At 36.5% G+C, this 17,801-nt stretch overlaps 1 protein-coding gene across 3 annotated transcripts in view; it reads right to left on the reverse strand.

Moving 5' to 3' along the window:
- Positions 1-17,801, reverse strand: part of LOC134529188 (serine/threonine-protein kinase BRSK2) — a 172,345-nt gene that overhangs the window by 60,211 nt on the left and 94,333 nt on the right. For all 3 annotated transcript variants that reach the window (XM_063363024.1, XM_063363025.1, XM_063363026.1), the window contains one exon: positions 2,453-2,639. In XM_063363024.1, coding sequence (XP_063219094.1) covers positions 2,453-2,639 — 187 coding nt within the window. The remainder of the gene's footprint in view (positions 1-2,452; positions 2,640-17,801) is intronic.

The following is a 17,801-nucleotide window of genomic DNA, read 5'->3' on the forward strand; positions in this document are numbered from 1 at the left end:
CAATGACAGAATACTTTGAAAATGACCTTTCAGTGTCAACATTTGATGTTGGTATCCACATTAATTTGAGTGCAGCTGCAGCAAACTCAGGAAAGTCACATTTCAGTTGACACAAGAGGTTCACTATGTCTACACTGGCTGTGGGTGGTTTTTGTAGTTCACTGTTTACAAGCTTTTGAAGGGCCATATAACCTGCTGCTATTGCAGTTCTTGGCACATTTTGTAGGAAAGGTAGAGTATCAACCATTTTTGAGAACTTTTTGTCTTCTATGCTGACATTCCCAATATTTTTGGGGTTCAGCAGGGCATCAGTATCATGAAAAAGTGCATGATAAGGATCACTTGAGACAAAATCATGTAGCTTTAGTAAGCTAAGCTGTGATGTCTGTTTGAACTGTTCTTTCAAGGCTGCAGACTGAACACTATTCATTTTTCTCAGTAACTTTTCAACAGCCTCTGGAAAAATTACTTTTGTTAGAACTGCCAATGAAATTTGAAGCTTCTGAAGCTTTGAATAGAGGAGGTGGGCAGTTTGGTAGGAGGATCCCTCCAAAAAGTTTATTGTGTCAACATAGCAGGCACAATTTTCAGTGACAAACACACACTGAGCTTCAAGGGCTTGTATCTCAGTTTCTTGCAGTCCCTTTATGAATTTCACACCAGCATTATTTTCACTCAATTGTTCGAAGAAGCTAACAATGTTATGCAGGTGATCAGCCAGGTAGAAAACAGCATGAAACCACGTGTTCCATCGTGTCACAATGGCATTGGAAACATCTTCATGTTATCTTTTCCATTCTTGTCCCTCAAAAAGTTGAGGTAGGCATGCCGTCTCTTTCGTGTGTTCAAAAAAGCATTTTTTACCTTGATCACAAAGAGGTTTAAATCCTCCAAACTGTTCTGCCAGATCTGCCCTACCAGACTAATTGTATGTGCCCAGCACTGCACGTGGTACACATGTTCACCAAATATACCTTTCAAAGTGCTTGGAGATCTGGTCATATATCTAGCACCGTCAGTTACATATGCAACTATGTTTTCTTCTTTGATTTCATGCTTGGTGCATATGTCAATCACAGCTTTCGAGCAGTTGACATCATTAGCAGCTTCAAGTACACATGATGCTCCAAGTAAAATGCTACGTTCTGCCCCTGGTTGCAATATCTGGAAAAGAATATTGAACACACAGTTATTTGCTTTATCTGTGGTTTCATCTGCCATAATTATGACTTTCTGGTCTGCCACTTTTTTTCTGATCTCTGCCTTTCTTTTCTCTTAAAAGAGGAATATATTTTTTTCTTACCCAGTCTGCACTAGGTATATCACCAGCACCACTGACATGTTTTGCTAGCCATTCCCTAAGTTTGCAGTTGTCCAGTTTCTCAACAGGAATTTCAGCAGCAATAAATGTTTCAACTGTTTCCTGTACAAAATCATCGTTTTGTTCCTTGGCTCGTTTTAGCACTGGCCCTGCTTCATCAATTGAAAGCTGCCGTTTTGAAGTTTTGAAGTTTTGAAGTTTGTAGCCTTTGTTTCCCATTTTTGTGTCTCTCTGACTGAATGTGTTTGTTTAATGTATCTTTCCTTTCAAACTCTAAACGACAGTCGCAAAATTTACACATCAATATTTTACTACCACTCACATAAAACCCTTCTTTTGAAAATTCTGCTGCACGTGCAGCCACTGTTGTATTTTTAGGCATTTTTTGGTTTGTTACACAATGTTGCTAATCTTTTCCTAAGACAGCAATGCAGAAAAAAAATCCACAGAAACTTAATGAATGTAAAAAGTTTTAAAATGTAATGAAAATATAACTCAATTTATGTCGCAGCACGGTAAATACGTCACGGACGCTGTAAAATGCATTTTTTTTAATGTTTACAGAAATAATGTTGTTTGATGCAATCATGCCAATACATGAAACATTAATATTATTTTTTCTTAACACATGCAATGCCTGCTGCAGTTCATCAAGATTTTAAAGTTTCGGGTGCTGCAGTACACTTATTTAGTCAGAAATCGATAAATGTTTTCCTGGCTTTTAAATTACGTTATAAAACACGCACGCGGAAAATTATTACGCTCAACACAAGTGCGTTTGCGTTGTGTTGGCTAATGGTGTCTATATACAATCTTCGCATAATGGTGGCACTGTTTTTCTAACGTATGTATATAACCAAAAACTAAAAAAATTATTATCTGTGTAAAAACTATAAAATATTAAAGTCTTCTGTAAGATTTATATATTGCAAAAGTGTGTTTGAAACGCCTACAAAGAATTTGTCATTGGCGATGTTATTGTTATGTTTTTCATGTTCACATGGTACGTAATATATTTTTCGCGTTTTGGTGGTGTTAACACTCAATATCGTTTTATTTCGCGTGCGCCAAAAAAATCGTGGCTCTAATCATCATATATCTAATCATCAGTATATAAAACAGTGTACAAACCTGATAACAGCGTGAAAGTAATAGCATACAGGTACTCCTTAGGACTCTCCCCTGCCTGCTTTGTGATTGTGGAAACATCCACTTGGAATCTAACGTGCCGTTGAAACATCGCTGGAGCAGTGGAGCCACGCCTGTACTCAACTCGAAATGACATTGGGCTGGAAACACTGTGGCTTAGTTCTGCTATCTAGAACCAAACATGAACACAGAGAAAATTGTAACATTTCTCACGAGAATAAAATTGCAAAATCTAGTATTTGTAGTTTGATGCATAGGTGCATTAAGATTACCTTTTATGTTAATATTATTCAGATTTTACTGAATTAAGAACATAACATAAAAAACATACATGTATATTTAGGTTCAAAACAACAAACAATATGTATATTCAATAATAAAAAATTCCTACCTAAAATTAAAATAATTTAAATTACAATTTTCATCAGAAACTCTAATGGATTTCATGACAACAATGTATCTTAACTACAATAGTGTATGAGCTTGTTGAACATATTACAAGTGTTGTTTATAAGAAATAATAAATTTGGACTGTTAAAAAAAATTTGCAGGTATTAATTTACATGCCAATGCCATAAATGACAAAATTATCATCTCTCACTTACAGTTTAATTTGCAAATTTCATTAAGAACTAACAACATTAAACATGTTTTAACTTTTTATCTTTACTCCACCTTATATTGTATACAGTATATACATACAGGGATTATGACTTATTTTATAGAACATAGAGGAGGAAATTCATCATGAAAAAGTAGGCAATAAAGGTTTATTATAGTTTTGTTCTAGCTCAATAAATTGACGTCGACTGGGGCTTTACCCCATGAGCTTGGCGAGACTCCGCTTCCCTCCTACCATCTTTACCGCCATCGTACATGATCAAATCATGTATTCAAACAGTGTGCCACGATGTCAGAAGGCACCTTGCCATACAGTGCTTTGTACCCCTTGTAAACAAACTAGAAATGATATTGTAAACCTATATTTTGTCCCCAAGTATTTTTTATTTCAGCAGACTGGCATAAAATGCCCTGTTTTATTAATTTAAGTACCCTGAACAAAGATGAAGTCGAAAATTCATGAATGGACCTGAACTTGGCCAAAGCAGGCATTAATTTTAAAAACTAATATTAAATAACTGTTTGTTATTAGGTATTGAGGGCGTAAAAGGACATGCCTCAACTGAAGAAGTGTCTTGTGTGTTTTTGAATACTAACCCCTGGCACTAATTTAAATAAGCATAACGGATTCCTTGTTCAGTGCGAAGATGCCATATTGCTCCGGAGAGCGCGCTCTGTTGCCCCTGTATGACATACAGTAAAAGTCCGTTATAACGTAAATTTATAACGGCGCCAAAAGTTTATGTTATAGCGAATTTTCGTTATAGCCAAAATTTAAAAAAAAAAAAATTTTGTAGCATTTTTCAAATATATTATTTTCTCACTTGTTTTTACTATGGAAATTCACAACTAAAGTAAAGGAAATATACATAAAACTTACAAAAATAACATTTTTAAGCTATATCAGCACTTGCCGACTGCGAAATATGAGACCACGTGGCCGTGATAAGGCCGTCACGCACATCGTGGCTAAGCGCACAGCTGTTTGTTTACATGGAGACGGGCGGGCGGGGTCATGCAAGGTCATGCCGGCCGCTTCCTGTTGCTTTGACCGCAGCTGGTTTGCTGGAGACATGTGCGCTAAGCTGGTGATATCGGGTGCATATTTGCGGAGTTTTGAACACTTACTAACAATATCTAAACTCAAAGATGTAGTGAAATTTATTTTAAAATTTGTCACATTATTACTCACGTTGACACCTATGAAAAATGTCAAACACAAAAAAAAAAAAATTAAAAATCTCTAATTACGTTGGACCATACAAATTATATAAAATAATTTTTCCGACAATTTGTCAGTAACACAAAAATAATCACTCGTACAGACCCTTGGAAAATAACACAAATTTAAAAATCACTTTTTAAATAACGAATCAATTTTCGTTTGCCTTGATTTCACTAGACTTTCGGACAAAATAAACGACTGGACCTCTTGGAAGTTCATTAAATCTTTTGTTGAAGCATTTGTATGCTGATAAAAAACGACTGATTGTGTCAAGTGCCTCCATCTTTGACGTTTTCGACAGAACAGATACGTCACTTAGTTCGTCGTCATTATTGTCATCATCTTCAGACGCCGCTTTGTTTTGAATAGAAGAGACGAGCTAGACAAGCCCGTGTAAACAATAATACGCGTAGTGCCGTACACTGAAACTACACCGTACACAATGCTTACGATGCAAGTGTGAGACGACTTATGCTCATTTACGGGCTTCAGTCGGCGTGATTCTAAATAAGTAATGCTCACAGCGGGGCGCTGTCTTGCTTTCGTCACCGCGAGGCAAGCTATGCTCGCTGTGGGGCCCCACCTTGTGCGGTGTTGCCAAGACAGCCACATCTTGCGCGTTGTTTCATTTGCCGGACGCATGGAATTGTGCGAAGCTGTTTCTCATTTATTAAGGAAATTGTAGATGTTTTCTCATTGTTTTAGAGCAAAATTACAGGTGTGTAATCTATCGCTATAACAAAAATGAGCCTACACTGCATTCGTTATTTCCGAAATTTTTATCCTACACAGCATATGCAAAACGGACAGTGTCAATGGCAATTATCATTATAGCGGACTTTACGTTATAGACCGTATTCGCTACAACGGACTTTCACTGTACATTGTCATCACTGAGTATAATCCTGTTTTCTATATTTTAATAATCCACATTGTTTTATCCTCAGGGCTTGACTCAGCAAGCAGGCTGCTTAACTAATTAATCTTTAACCCATTCTTGAGTCTTTGAAACAAGCTCCGTGAATCTATTGTGCGACCACCAAGGTGGTTCACACCACACCTGATTTATGCTACCGGGCTTTTTACAGTTTAACGTGAGCATGTATGAGAACATGGAGCATCTGTCCAATTAATAAAACCATTTGAGATAAACCTGTTGCTTACTGGCCACGTGCCGACCACCTACCGAAAACAGGCGTGTGGGACGACTTAGGAGCCCACATCAAGTTCCATCTATGTAAGCATGTCCGATGCTGAGAGCGAGCCAGGTCTGGGTAGTTTTTGGTTAATTAAGAGGGTCCGAATCTTGCTTCCACACGGGCAAAATCATGCCCTGAGAGGAGTCTACTGGGTCCATGTGCCCTTTCATACTGTGGCATCCATTCACGACATAACCCTCCGACTTACAATTGGCCCTCTAAACATGTGGTCCCGACTTACAACACCATAAAAGAGTTACATCTTAAAACGTGAAGTGAAGCTCAAATGAGACAAGTAAATTCCTGGCTTCCCTAGCCAGCTGAATTTAATGTCACAATTGACACCAACCAAAGAAATCAATTAATCAATACTTTATAATGTTGATGTATTTTGTGTACATAAATGGTATATAACAAAGTAGAGGTCACTGTTTTGTAAAATAGTTATAACTGAAATTTTTCTCCAGTAATTATTTGTTGGAAGAATATTTTTATGGTAAAAATAATTTTAAAAAACCTATGCTATACAATTTATGGCCATGCACGTTATTAAAATAAACAGTCACTAATGGAACCAAGTGACTTTATATCCAATGCTGTTCTGAACTAAACTAAACTAAATAATTTTTAAAAAGTTAATTCTATCTTTTATTTTGCTAAATTCAACATTCTAATAAAAAAAAGTAATGATAAATATGAGTACAGTCAATGACAATTATCCGAGGTAATGAATGGGGCAGAGGACATGATTAATTCAAAACATCAGTTAACACAAAATGATTTAGAAAAATATGTACCACATATTTGTCTTCTGTAGAGTTCTGTAGAGACAAAGGAAGTCTTTGTTTATCGTGTCTCAGCTCATCGGCACTTAAACAATACAGCACCTTAGTTGCCCATTGGGTGACAGACACGTCACTTGCCAGGTGGGGAGATGGGCAGCAGACATGGCATAATACCAAGTTCATGGTGCTTCATAAGCAAAGTTGGGATAATTCAATGAATTAACTTATACTTACTTGTGAAGTTATATTTATTTAAAATCAATAGAGAGTAGTAATTTAGGCACACATTCAACTGCAGAGTGCAATGATAAAATTTTATTTATTTTTATTTAAATTGAAAAACAAGCAAAAGAGTCACACTACATTTATTTGAAACTTAAAACTGGCATAAAATTTGGGACTCATATGTGAATACATACTGTTTTGAGTACATAACACCTTTGTTGAAGTACTAAGGTAGCGGGTGGGTGTTCTTAGCCAACGGACGTGTTCACACGCGCTCCTCAGTCTTTATGTATACGCTGTTGATTTGCATTGTTAACACTGTGTATTGATCATTATTAATTCTTTATTAGATTATCAATTTGATTTGCCACAGTTTCGAATACCCCATAACAATGCTATTCATTTGGATCCAGTACAAGATGCTCACATTAACATGTTAAAGTCATCACCTAAAAAAAATACAGGTTCTAAAGTAGCAGAAAATCAGAAATAAACAACCATCGATAAAAGTTTTTAAGATGGATGCTTCTAATATGTGTCGTACTAGGGAATTAAGGGAATGTAACAAATGGAATGTCGGAGTGGGTGCCACCACGTGATATGGGCACGTGGACCCGGCGGAGACTCCCTTCAGGGCGTGACGTGACCCGTGTAGGGCTAGGCCCGGTTCCCTTAGCAAACGATACCGCGCCCGTGGGCTCTTAAGGAGTCCCACACGCCTCGTGGTTCAGGAGCAGGAACATGTGGTCACTCGACTAAATACTCATGCTCGTCGCACTCCTTTTAATGCGGTAACATTACAAACAAGTATCCAGCTGCGCTACGTCTACATTACTACATTAAAACTGTTAAAAACGCCAACGGCGGGAAATAATCGTTTTACAGGCTGACCAGGTCACCTCGTGGCCTGGCCACGTGAGTATAAGACGCGGTTCGTGTTTAAACGTTCGAAATGAACTTAAATATTTATTGAAACGAGTCGACCACCCGGAGTAGGCCTCGCAGATACAAAAAGGTTTTAGAAATTATAAAAAGTCCGGCAGATGCTAAGAGATCAGTTGAATGTAAAAAGCACAGTTGCGAGGTGCTCACCAAGCGTCCTAACCCGGGTGACGAACGGAAACGATTGAAGAGGCCAGGGCAGCATGGCGGCCAGAAAGCGCTGGATTTACCTTAAGTCTCTCGTGTTATTTATTACTACATATTTAACTAAAACAAATACACTAAAATTCTATAGTAAAATTATAACAAGGTTTCCTAAATTATTTATGTTGAGTATTAATTATTTTAATTAAGATTATGGTTCAAAATGGGTTGCGGGTAGTTCCGTTGCCTGCCGCGTGGGGCGCTGCGCCGTCCTTACCAACTAGCACTGCAAACATAATCCTTGGGGAATATTATTTAAAGAAAATACATGTAGCAATTACGTAAACCTTAAGATTAAATAAGAAAACAAAAGGGGTCGTGGCACAGACTCTACTCTCGCCTCTTGTCGGCAGCCTCACACGCACACACACACACCTGCACACGGGGCGGGAGGTTTGAAATAGAGGGTGGTGGTGGGAGGAGAGGGGTGGCGATGGCGTGAGGCACATCGGGCTTAGGGAGGGCGTAGCCCCGGTCGACGTCATATAGATGAGTTAATTAGTATTGTGAAATCCCTTTGTGCAAAAGTAAATGACCTAAGAGTGAAAATTAAATTATTCAAGATTAAGCAGAGCTTCTCCAAATCAAACAAAGATTGTATGGCAAGATTTACCATAAAAATTCATATAGTCAAGTGCTCAAAAAATCTTCTACTAGCAAAAAAGCAGACCGCGGTGAAACTATGGGCGTCTCTGGTAACTGCAGTCCAACCAATGACCCACTTCCAACTCAGCATGAATTGCACGACGTCACGAGCTTCAACATCAACAACCAGCAAGTCAATAACCAAGGCTTCATTCACCACAGTGCAATATGTGGTAAGTCCAGATCGAATGGGAACTCCGAAACAACACTGAAACTTGAACATAAGAAAACGCCAATGCAAGTGGGCATAAGAAATTATCTCCAAACCTATCTTCAAAAATTGAAAAGCTCTTTTTATTAGGTACTTGGTTTGAACCAAATATTCAGAACAAGAAATGATTGACTATATCTCTAATGAACTCAATTAGTCTCAAAGTCAGAGTGACTAAAATCCAAACCAAATTCAATTCCTATGCTTCTTTCCACATCTCTTGTTTTGAAAGAAGACTATAATAGAATCAATAATATAATATTTTGGCCCAGTGGATGTTTAGTTAGTCCATTCTATGGTAAACTTCACCCCGAAAAAATTGCCAGCAATGTTTCTACTGCAGAAGAGCCAAATAATGCAAGTAGGCCTAGCCTTAAACCCTTAACTGCCAGTGCACCACATCCATCTACTTCAACCCAGGTGTATGGAGGAGTATCATAATCATTTTCCAGTGCATCCAATTCCCAAGGAGTGCGCAATTTCATACCAAAACATCCGAGGATTGATAACAAAATCTAATGAATTTTTCGAAAATTTTATCAACTCCCACTATGATATCATCCGCCTCATGGAAACTCAATCTAAAAATCACAGTGTAAATTCTCATTATTTCATAGGCAAATATTCAGAAATGATAGGAATGGTCTACTCACAATGAAGAAAATAGACTGTGTTTCGAATGCTGTTAATAAACATAAATCTATATCAATTATTCAACCAATACATATATAACTATGACAACCCAGGTACCAAAGCTGTCTAGCTAAAAGTTTCACCTACCATTTTTCTAACTCTCAGTAATATATATTTACCCCCAGATATAACTCCTAATACATACCTTTCTTATTTTGAGACTTCAGAAGACAAACTCATCACCTGTCAAGAAGACATGGTGATACTTGGTGATTTCAATGTTCCCCGTGTAGATTGGTTTAATAATCATACTGGTAATATAATATCTTGCATGTACAGATCAAAACTAAGGCTCAATATCTAATAAAATTTACATCTAACTTTGGGTGAATTCAGAGCAACAAAACCAAGCCATCCAAAAAACTTTTGGATATTTGCTTTTCCAATATATCTTAATGTATAGTAACTCATGCTGTTGATGTGCTTATCAAAGAAGATCTATACTATCCCACTTTAAACATTATGATTATGATGGATAGTTTCCCCAGCAAAAATAATTCATCTCCTGTGTTAATTACAAAAATCATTACTGGTCAAACTTCTATAAATCTTCTGATGGTAATGATCTTGTTTATCAATTAAATAATAATTGTATATGTGATAAAATCAACAATTGCAACACATTATCAACAAAAAAAAGAAGCATCCAAATAGCCTCGTTAGTTTTACAATGAATTAATCTAAGCCCTTAAATCCAAGAAACATTTTGATTAACTGTACAGAAGAAATAATAACACGTACTATTACATGTAGATATTTTTTTTCATTACTGGAAACAAATAACTAGAGATGGGAAAAAATGGTGTAACGATTTTTCTGCGAATTTTTGCGAAAAACCGCGAAAAAAGATTTTTATAACTATAAAACACAAAATTCTGAAAATCTCAGAAAAAAATGTTGAAACATGAATTATTTGCGACTTTATAAAAGATTATGTGCGCGATGTCACAAAATACGATGTTCACACATTAGATTGGAAATACCAATTTTAAAACACCTGAGCTGTCTTTTAGCGTCTTTCATTTGCCAGAAACATTACGCCTATCAATTCAGAAAATTACCCATTGCAGTACTTATTCAGCCGGCAGCCTCCATATTTACACACAGCAGTCCTTACTCCTTCCCCTTCGCTTCACAATAGAATACAACATAATTTTTCCGTTGATTAATTTTTCATTGCTTTACTCCGCTGCTTAATTAGTTATTTTCGAATACCTGGTACCGAAAAAATGTTATATAATGTTTTTGTAAACATTTATTACGCCATCCCGAATTCTGAACTCGATATTCGTTTGTTTTCGTTGACGCCAGATTGCAACGGAAGACAATTGAATGCGCTAGCAGCGAGCACAGCAATAGTACACGTATCAACGTACCAATTTTTCGTTAGCAAAACAACGCGTGACATGTGTTATCTTTCGGGATACCTAGTTAATTTGCCGTGTTCATTAATATTCTATAATTTTGCAAAAGTTTACACGGGCAAGCTGTTTAAGTAAAACAAGAATCCTTGTAGGTTTCGACATATTTACTGCTAGGCCCAATATAGCGATGCCAAAATTTAAAGCATCTTGCTTATCGAGGGCAACGGAATTTAAATCGGAAGGGCTGTACGTTTCCAACAACATTTTGTTCTGCATATGGTGCAATTGCCGAGTTGATTACGAGAGAAGGGACACTGTTGTCAAAGATGTTGCTAGTAAGCATCATATGAAAGTGAGGTTAGGTGCCGAGGGCACAAGCAGTGGCAGCAAACATCTTGCAACACTAGAAGAAGTCGCAAAAGTTGGGGAAAAAGTACGAGAGGATAGAGAGACATTTATTTTGGATACAACCGAGGCTTTTATATCTGCCAACATACCACTCCAGAAATTAGACAACACCCAATTACGTGGTTGGATTAATAAAAATGTAAAGGGTGGGGGAGATCTTCCTACAGCCAGTTCCCTTACAGGGTGTCTACAGGCAACAGAAAAATTAATTTGGTGACTTTTTGGTGACCTTTTGGTGACCTTTTCAAGAAAAGTTGATACTTCGAATTACACGTTTCATTTTTAGGTAAAAAGTTTTCAGAAACGTTTCACATTATACCACACAGAAAAAAGGAATATTTTTAATGCAACTTATTGACTATTGAAAATAACGAAAAAGCAACAAAATATACTAAAAAATATTACACAGTTTTATGTGCTTACCTTTTAATAGTCCCGGGTGTTAGCAGTTGTTATACAAGACCACAATTTCAACACTGGCCAAAAAACACTGACAGTTAATATTTAAATTTGTAGGCCTATGTGTTTCTGCACTGTGGATATGGATAGAAACATAATTCATAATTTTAAGCCTGCTTTTTCAAAAATGTTATCCTATCCTCCATGCTGGTCATTTCCTCCTTATGCATTTCTAACATCCTGCATTTTGTAGCTTGCAGTTCCTTCAGTTCTGACTTGGCTTTCCTCTTTGCTTCTACTTCCTCATCTTTCTTCATGTTTTTCATCCTGAGTGCTTCCTGTCTCCTGGCAGATGCATTCCTTACAGAATGGATCATTTTTTTAGTGATTTGGACATTTTTAACTCCACCTTCTGAATGAACAGAATCATACACACATCTCTGTGCTATCAAAGAGGCTTCCGACAAGTTTTCTACCAGACATTCTCTGTTCACTGAAAACCCCCTCTCAACTGCAGCATTGCCATGAAACATAACTAAAATCTTCTTGCAAAACTGAATCAGGGCAGCATTGTCCACCTTCGCCATAGAAATTAATTCCAAAACAAGGGCATCCAATTTTTGAGACCTCCAATCATATGTCTCTATAGCATCTTTAACAGCTGCATTGTCACAAACAATCAAGTAATCTCGTTTGATGCAGTCTGCTACATGTGGAGCCATGTGTCCATTTGACACAAAAATGTCTAATGCAGTGGTAATGCGTGAGTTTCTTAATAGACTACTTCTGATGACTTCAGGCGATAAACAGGATGCTCCTTTAACAATTTTACTTTTGAGTGGAGACTTCACAGTAAACTTTGAAAATATATGTTGTAAGTAACACCTGCATTCATTTCTAAACAACAACACTACAACCTCTTTAAGGTCTTTGCATGCTGCTTTGGCACCAAATCCTATATCTATATTGCTCACAGCTTTCAAGACATCTGAATTGTATACATCAACATTTGTCAGCTGAACACCCGATTTGATGTCTTCTACCACATTTTTCTTCAAGATGCGAGTGCCAATGCCTATCAAGAGAGACAACGTATCTTGATAGAGCAGCGGAAATAAAGCATCATTGGACTGGAATTTCGTTAGAAAAGGCTCTAGCTGCAACGAAACTGATAGAAGAAATTCCAACTTTGCAAACAATAGCTTATCTTTCAAGGCTTCTTTCACTCTTACATAACACTGAGAATTCGGGGGATTTTTCTCTACTGCACTGACATATTTCACAAGTGATGGAAACATCTCAATGGCTCTTTGAAGTACTCTTGAATTTTCAACCCATCTAACTTGGCAGAACTTGAGTGGGAAAACTTCAGAAGCAGTCTTCAGAGTGTATTCAGCTCTTCTAACCGGAAAATCCCTGAACAGATAGTACACAGATCGCAAAAATTCATGTATTTTCCATCCTACTGTAGTGTGTGCTGTTTTATAAGCCCCTTGCACAACATGTAAAGGGCATGTTCCAGTATCAAAAGGCTTTCCATTTCCATCCAACTCGTTACCAATACTGTCTTGCAAGTCACGTAAAAACTTTAAGTTCACGTTAGGCCCATCAACAGATACTTGCAAAATGTGATTTAGGGGCAAACCTAGATTGGCCATAGTAGTTGTGAAAGTTTCCAACAAATATTTTGCTGTTGCTCGTTGAAGAAATGTTGATGTCAGGTACTTGGTCACAACTGCATTGCAATCTTCATCCCAGAAACGTACAATCAGATCCATTTGACCTTTCTGACTAATTTTATTTAAACTTTCATCGAGGGAAATAGCAAAAAAATTTGCATTTTTTAATTCATCTACAAGTTTACTTTGAAAATAAGGTCCAAGACCATAAGTAATAACATAGGACAATTTGTCCTTTTGCATCATGAAATTTTTTGCAATCAAACTATCGGGGAACATGTACGGAAACAGTTCAGAACTTGATCCTAAGGCACGTGAAGACCCATGAGTAACTACTTTATTTAAAGCCCAAACAATTTCTGCCTTTGCTACGTCATCCTTCAAAATGAAATTGCCTAGGCCTATGCCAGAAGTACCTGCACATTCAGTTCTTTTAGTATCACTATTAGTTGTTCCGCTAGAACAGTCATTCTGTGTTTCAGTGTTCATTGGTGAAGTGCCTGTTGCCAACACAGATGGAGCATCATTTTTCTTAGAAAATTGCAGTAATGTTTGCTTACCTTTAGAGATTTCCAGGAGTTTCTGAACATGTTTTTTCCCCTTTTCATGAACTTTAACACAGTATACACCACCATGGGAAATACCAAAGTCGCTTCTACAAATAGTGCAATAAGCTTTGTATTGTGACTTTTCTACAGGCCTAAGCCAAGACGTCCAATTTCCTTCTATTGCGCAAGGCATTTTGAACCACTGATCTTGGAAACTGCACTTTCCAGGCATTTCTTTTATATTTCACACATATAAATAAATAAACACGTGAAGACGTGTCAATCAGAATTTCCAGAACTTAAGTAAATAATTAACTGTAACTTTTTGTTACAACAAACTCTTCCATGTTCCTAAATAGCACATGATACATAAAAGTCAAGAAATATTTTGCACCAATTACAGAAAACACCTTTTGGCCGATCTATATTTAGTACCACGTGCTAAAACGTTGCAGTGGCGATTAATTAGAAAAGCACACATCGATTTACTGGTAAATAACGCATGGAACGTTTTTACTATAAACTCAGTTAACTGGCACACAAACGAAAACGTTTTCTTTCCGGTTTTATATTGACAAGAATTACAACTACATGACGTTATAATTAGTAAAATCCACGCCACTTTACACAACACAAGTCGGCAGCCATTACAAATCTACGTACAAATCCAAACATCCGAGTTTCGAAGACAAAGGAAACAGCAAACAGGAAAGCACTATCGATTAGAAGATATCAACGTCTGCTTCCGCGAGACTATCGATGCGCATATGTCAATTTCTACACCCGCAAACTATCGATTTGTATCGAAACGTTACGTACGACGGGTAAATAAACATTAATCCGTGACTTCCACAACAATTGCGCCACTTTTTCGGTACTTCCGTGACCAGCGCTTCATTTTAGTTACTTTTTGGTGACTTCCGTGACCTGTAGACACCCTGCCTTAGGAGAACATATGTTCCAAAATTGGGGGAGAGAGTGGAAGCACAGTTAAAAGATGAATTTGAAGGGGTTGATATGTGTGCTATGTGATGAAACTATGGATAAAGGAGGGGCATGTGTTTTCAACATCCTTTTCAAAAAATTAGAACCTGCTAGTAGCCAAAACACAAAGTTAGTGGCATCCATTGTTCTTGATGCAGCAAACCATGCAACATGTTCTAAAGCAGTTCTGGACACATTGAACAAGTACAACATTGATTACAATTCAGTGAAAGCCATAGTAAGTGATTCTGGTCCTTACATGAACAAGTGTTTCATCACACTGAGTGGATTGTTGGTAGAAGAGGTTTATGTGCAGTGTTTGGCACATAAGTTGCATTTAGTAGGCAACACCTTCCAAAGTACACTGCCGCTTCTTAACAAGGCAGTATCTAAGGTTAAGAAGGCATTTCTTAACATCAGAAGGAGAAGAAACCTCAACTTGGTATTCTTGTCAGAATAATATGGAACATCCAGTGGCATAAAGTCAGGGCTTTTCATGAACCAGTTTTGACAAGATGGAATTCTTGGTTCCATTCTGTCACTTACCTTTCTGAGTACTTTGATAACATAGTGGAATATTTTGAAAACATTGATGGCAGCTTGGAATCGGAGAACAGTGGCAAAAGCTGGTTAAAGGACCGCACTGCTGCAGAGGTGGTTCAAATAAAAATTGAAGCTGAATTTGTTTCAGTCCACTGCAGACAACTGTCTTAACTAATCACATTCCTGGAAGGTTCTGCTTACACAACATCACACATATTAACCTGATTTGGTGAGCAAAATGCAGCTGTTAAGTGTAGGGCAAGTTGAGCAGTTTGGTGAAGGTATTGTCCGTTTATTGAAGAGTCTTTCACTTAAGCTTAAGGCGGAACAAGTATCCCTTTTGAAAGCAGTAGCTGTGAAGGCACATACAAAGTTACAGGATTTAAAGAAAAAAGATCCAGCAGGAAAAATTTTTTCAAGCAGGAGTTCATTACTGAATCCTAGAAAAATAACTCAGCAAACTCCTTCCAATGAAATGTTGCAAAGTTATATGCACAACATTCCTTTCATCAAGCAAATGGAACTGCAGACATTTTTAGAAGGATACCATGCCATGAAGAATGTAGTTGTGGAAGAGCTGGGAAGGCCATATTGTTCGGACATAGACATGGTAACCCTTATGTGCTCTCTGAAAACAGACCACCCACATTTTGCTTCAGTTTGTTTGAAGGCTTTGTGGCTGCCTACAAGCAATGTGGACAGTGAGAGGTCCTTCTCACATTATTCACTCGTAGTAAGTGACCGGCGCCGCAGGCTGTTACCAGAAAATGCTGAAATTCTGACAATGACTAATTTCAACAAGACCTGAAGTGTGTAGCGTTAACATGACTAAAGTTTAACCACTTTTATTGTAACAAAACTTTTGTACATACAGCATTCATTTCTTAATTTTTAATTGTTCGTAATCAGAATAATAGAAACGTAAGAGTGCACAAATAAATTTTGTTCTTAATTTGTTATCATCAGTACGGTGCTTTAAACTTTTGAAGAAAATGTTGTAAGCACCGGTAGTAAAAAATTGTCTTTTTTTAAAATATCATTTTAAAATATGTTTTCCTATAAAAACACAAAACAACGCAATTGCTGATTATTGAAACGAAATTGGCATAAAAATAACACCGCTTTTTCCCATCACTACAAATAACAATTCAATCAAGTTTGAAAAAATTCATTGTACCCAAACAACTAACAATAATATTAAGAACAACCCTAAACAATTTTGGTACTATGTCAAAATAATGAAAGATGATTTTTATGAACACTCGTTAAAAGTTAATGATGATGTATCTAGTGACCCTGTTGTGCTATCAAATATATTTTCATAGTATATTTCTAGTGTTTGTGTGTCATCAAACTGTAAACTGCAAGTCCCTATCACTGATTTGCCTCTGGATCTAGATACTATACCTGTTTCTACCATTTCTGAAAGCTTTGTACGTTGAGGTATAAGGCTTTAAAATCTTCTATGTAAACAGGACCTGCTGGCATACCTAATTTAATTCTGAAAGGTTACGGTTACTCCCATTTATTGCAGCATTTATTTAACACTAGTTTTAAATCTCAAGTTTTTTCCAAAAAAATTAAAATAGCCAAGGTAATTCCGATCAACAAAAACTGTACTAAATTAAATGTTTCTAACTATCAACCAATATTTTTTGTTATTTTTTTTTTTTTTTGAATTTTTTTTTACAAAATCACATCCAAACTTTTAAATTTCCAACTAAGTAATGGATTATCTTGCAATTAAAATGGATTCAGAGCAAGAATCACTACTTTTACTAATCTAATAACTTTTCTTATTCCTATTGATAATGAAGTCACTAACAGCAGACAGGCTGATGTTTGGTATTTTGATCAAGCCAAGGCCTTTGATATGTTAATCATTCTTTACTACTCTTAAATTTCCAAATAAGTAACGGATTATCTTGCAATCAAAATGGATTCAGAGCACGAATGACTACTTTTACTAATCTAATAACTTTTCTTATTCCTATTGATAATGAAGTCACTAACAGCGGACAGGCTGATGTTTGTTATTTTGATCAAACCAAGGCCTTTGATACTGTTAATCATTCTTTACTACTTGGAAAGATATTTGATTTTGGATTGAGTGATAATTACGGCAATTAGTTCTCCAGATATCTTAATAATAGAATTTTTTTGTATCCACTAATATCTTTATTTAATGATAGTTCTGGTGTTCTGTAGGGAGGTAAATTATCACCTCTACTCTTCAATATCTTTATCAACAATATCACTCGAGTCCTTAATCACTCTACTAGTGTACTCTTTGCTAATGATCTTACAATTTATAGGAAAATTACCACACCTAATGATTGCTCATTAATCCAAAATGACATTAATGAAATCCATAAATGGTGCAAACTATATTCCGTTACACATAGCAAAAAAATTTTTTTTTTTTTTACCAGAAAATGCCACTCAGTTAAATACAACTATAAATTGGAAAACACTTTATAATCTCTAAAAAATACAGATCTTAGCATCATCTTAGATTCAAAATTATATTTTCATAAGCATGTAGATTATATATACTATAGTACCTGAAAGACCTTTGTCGTAATCAAATACATCCCTTTTTATGCAACTGATTCAGATTCCATTCTTTCTCTCTCTCTATTTGGCATTAATCATA

This window comes from Bacillus rossius, chromosome 2, assembly GCF_032445375.1.
Source record: "Bacillus rossius redtenbacheri isolate Brsri chromosome 2, Brsri_v3, whole genome shotgun sequence".
Classification (NCBI taxonomy): domain Eukaryota; kingdom Metazoa; phylum Arthropoda; class Insecta; order Phasmatodea; family Bacillidae; genus Bacillus; species Bacillus rossius.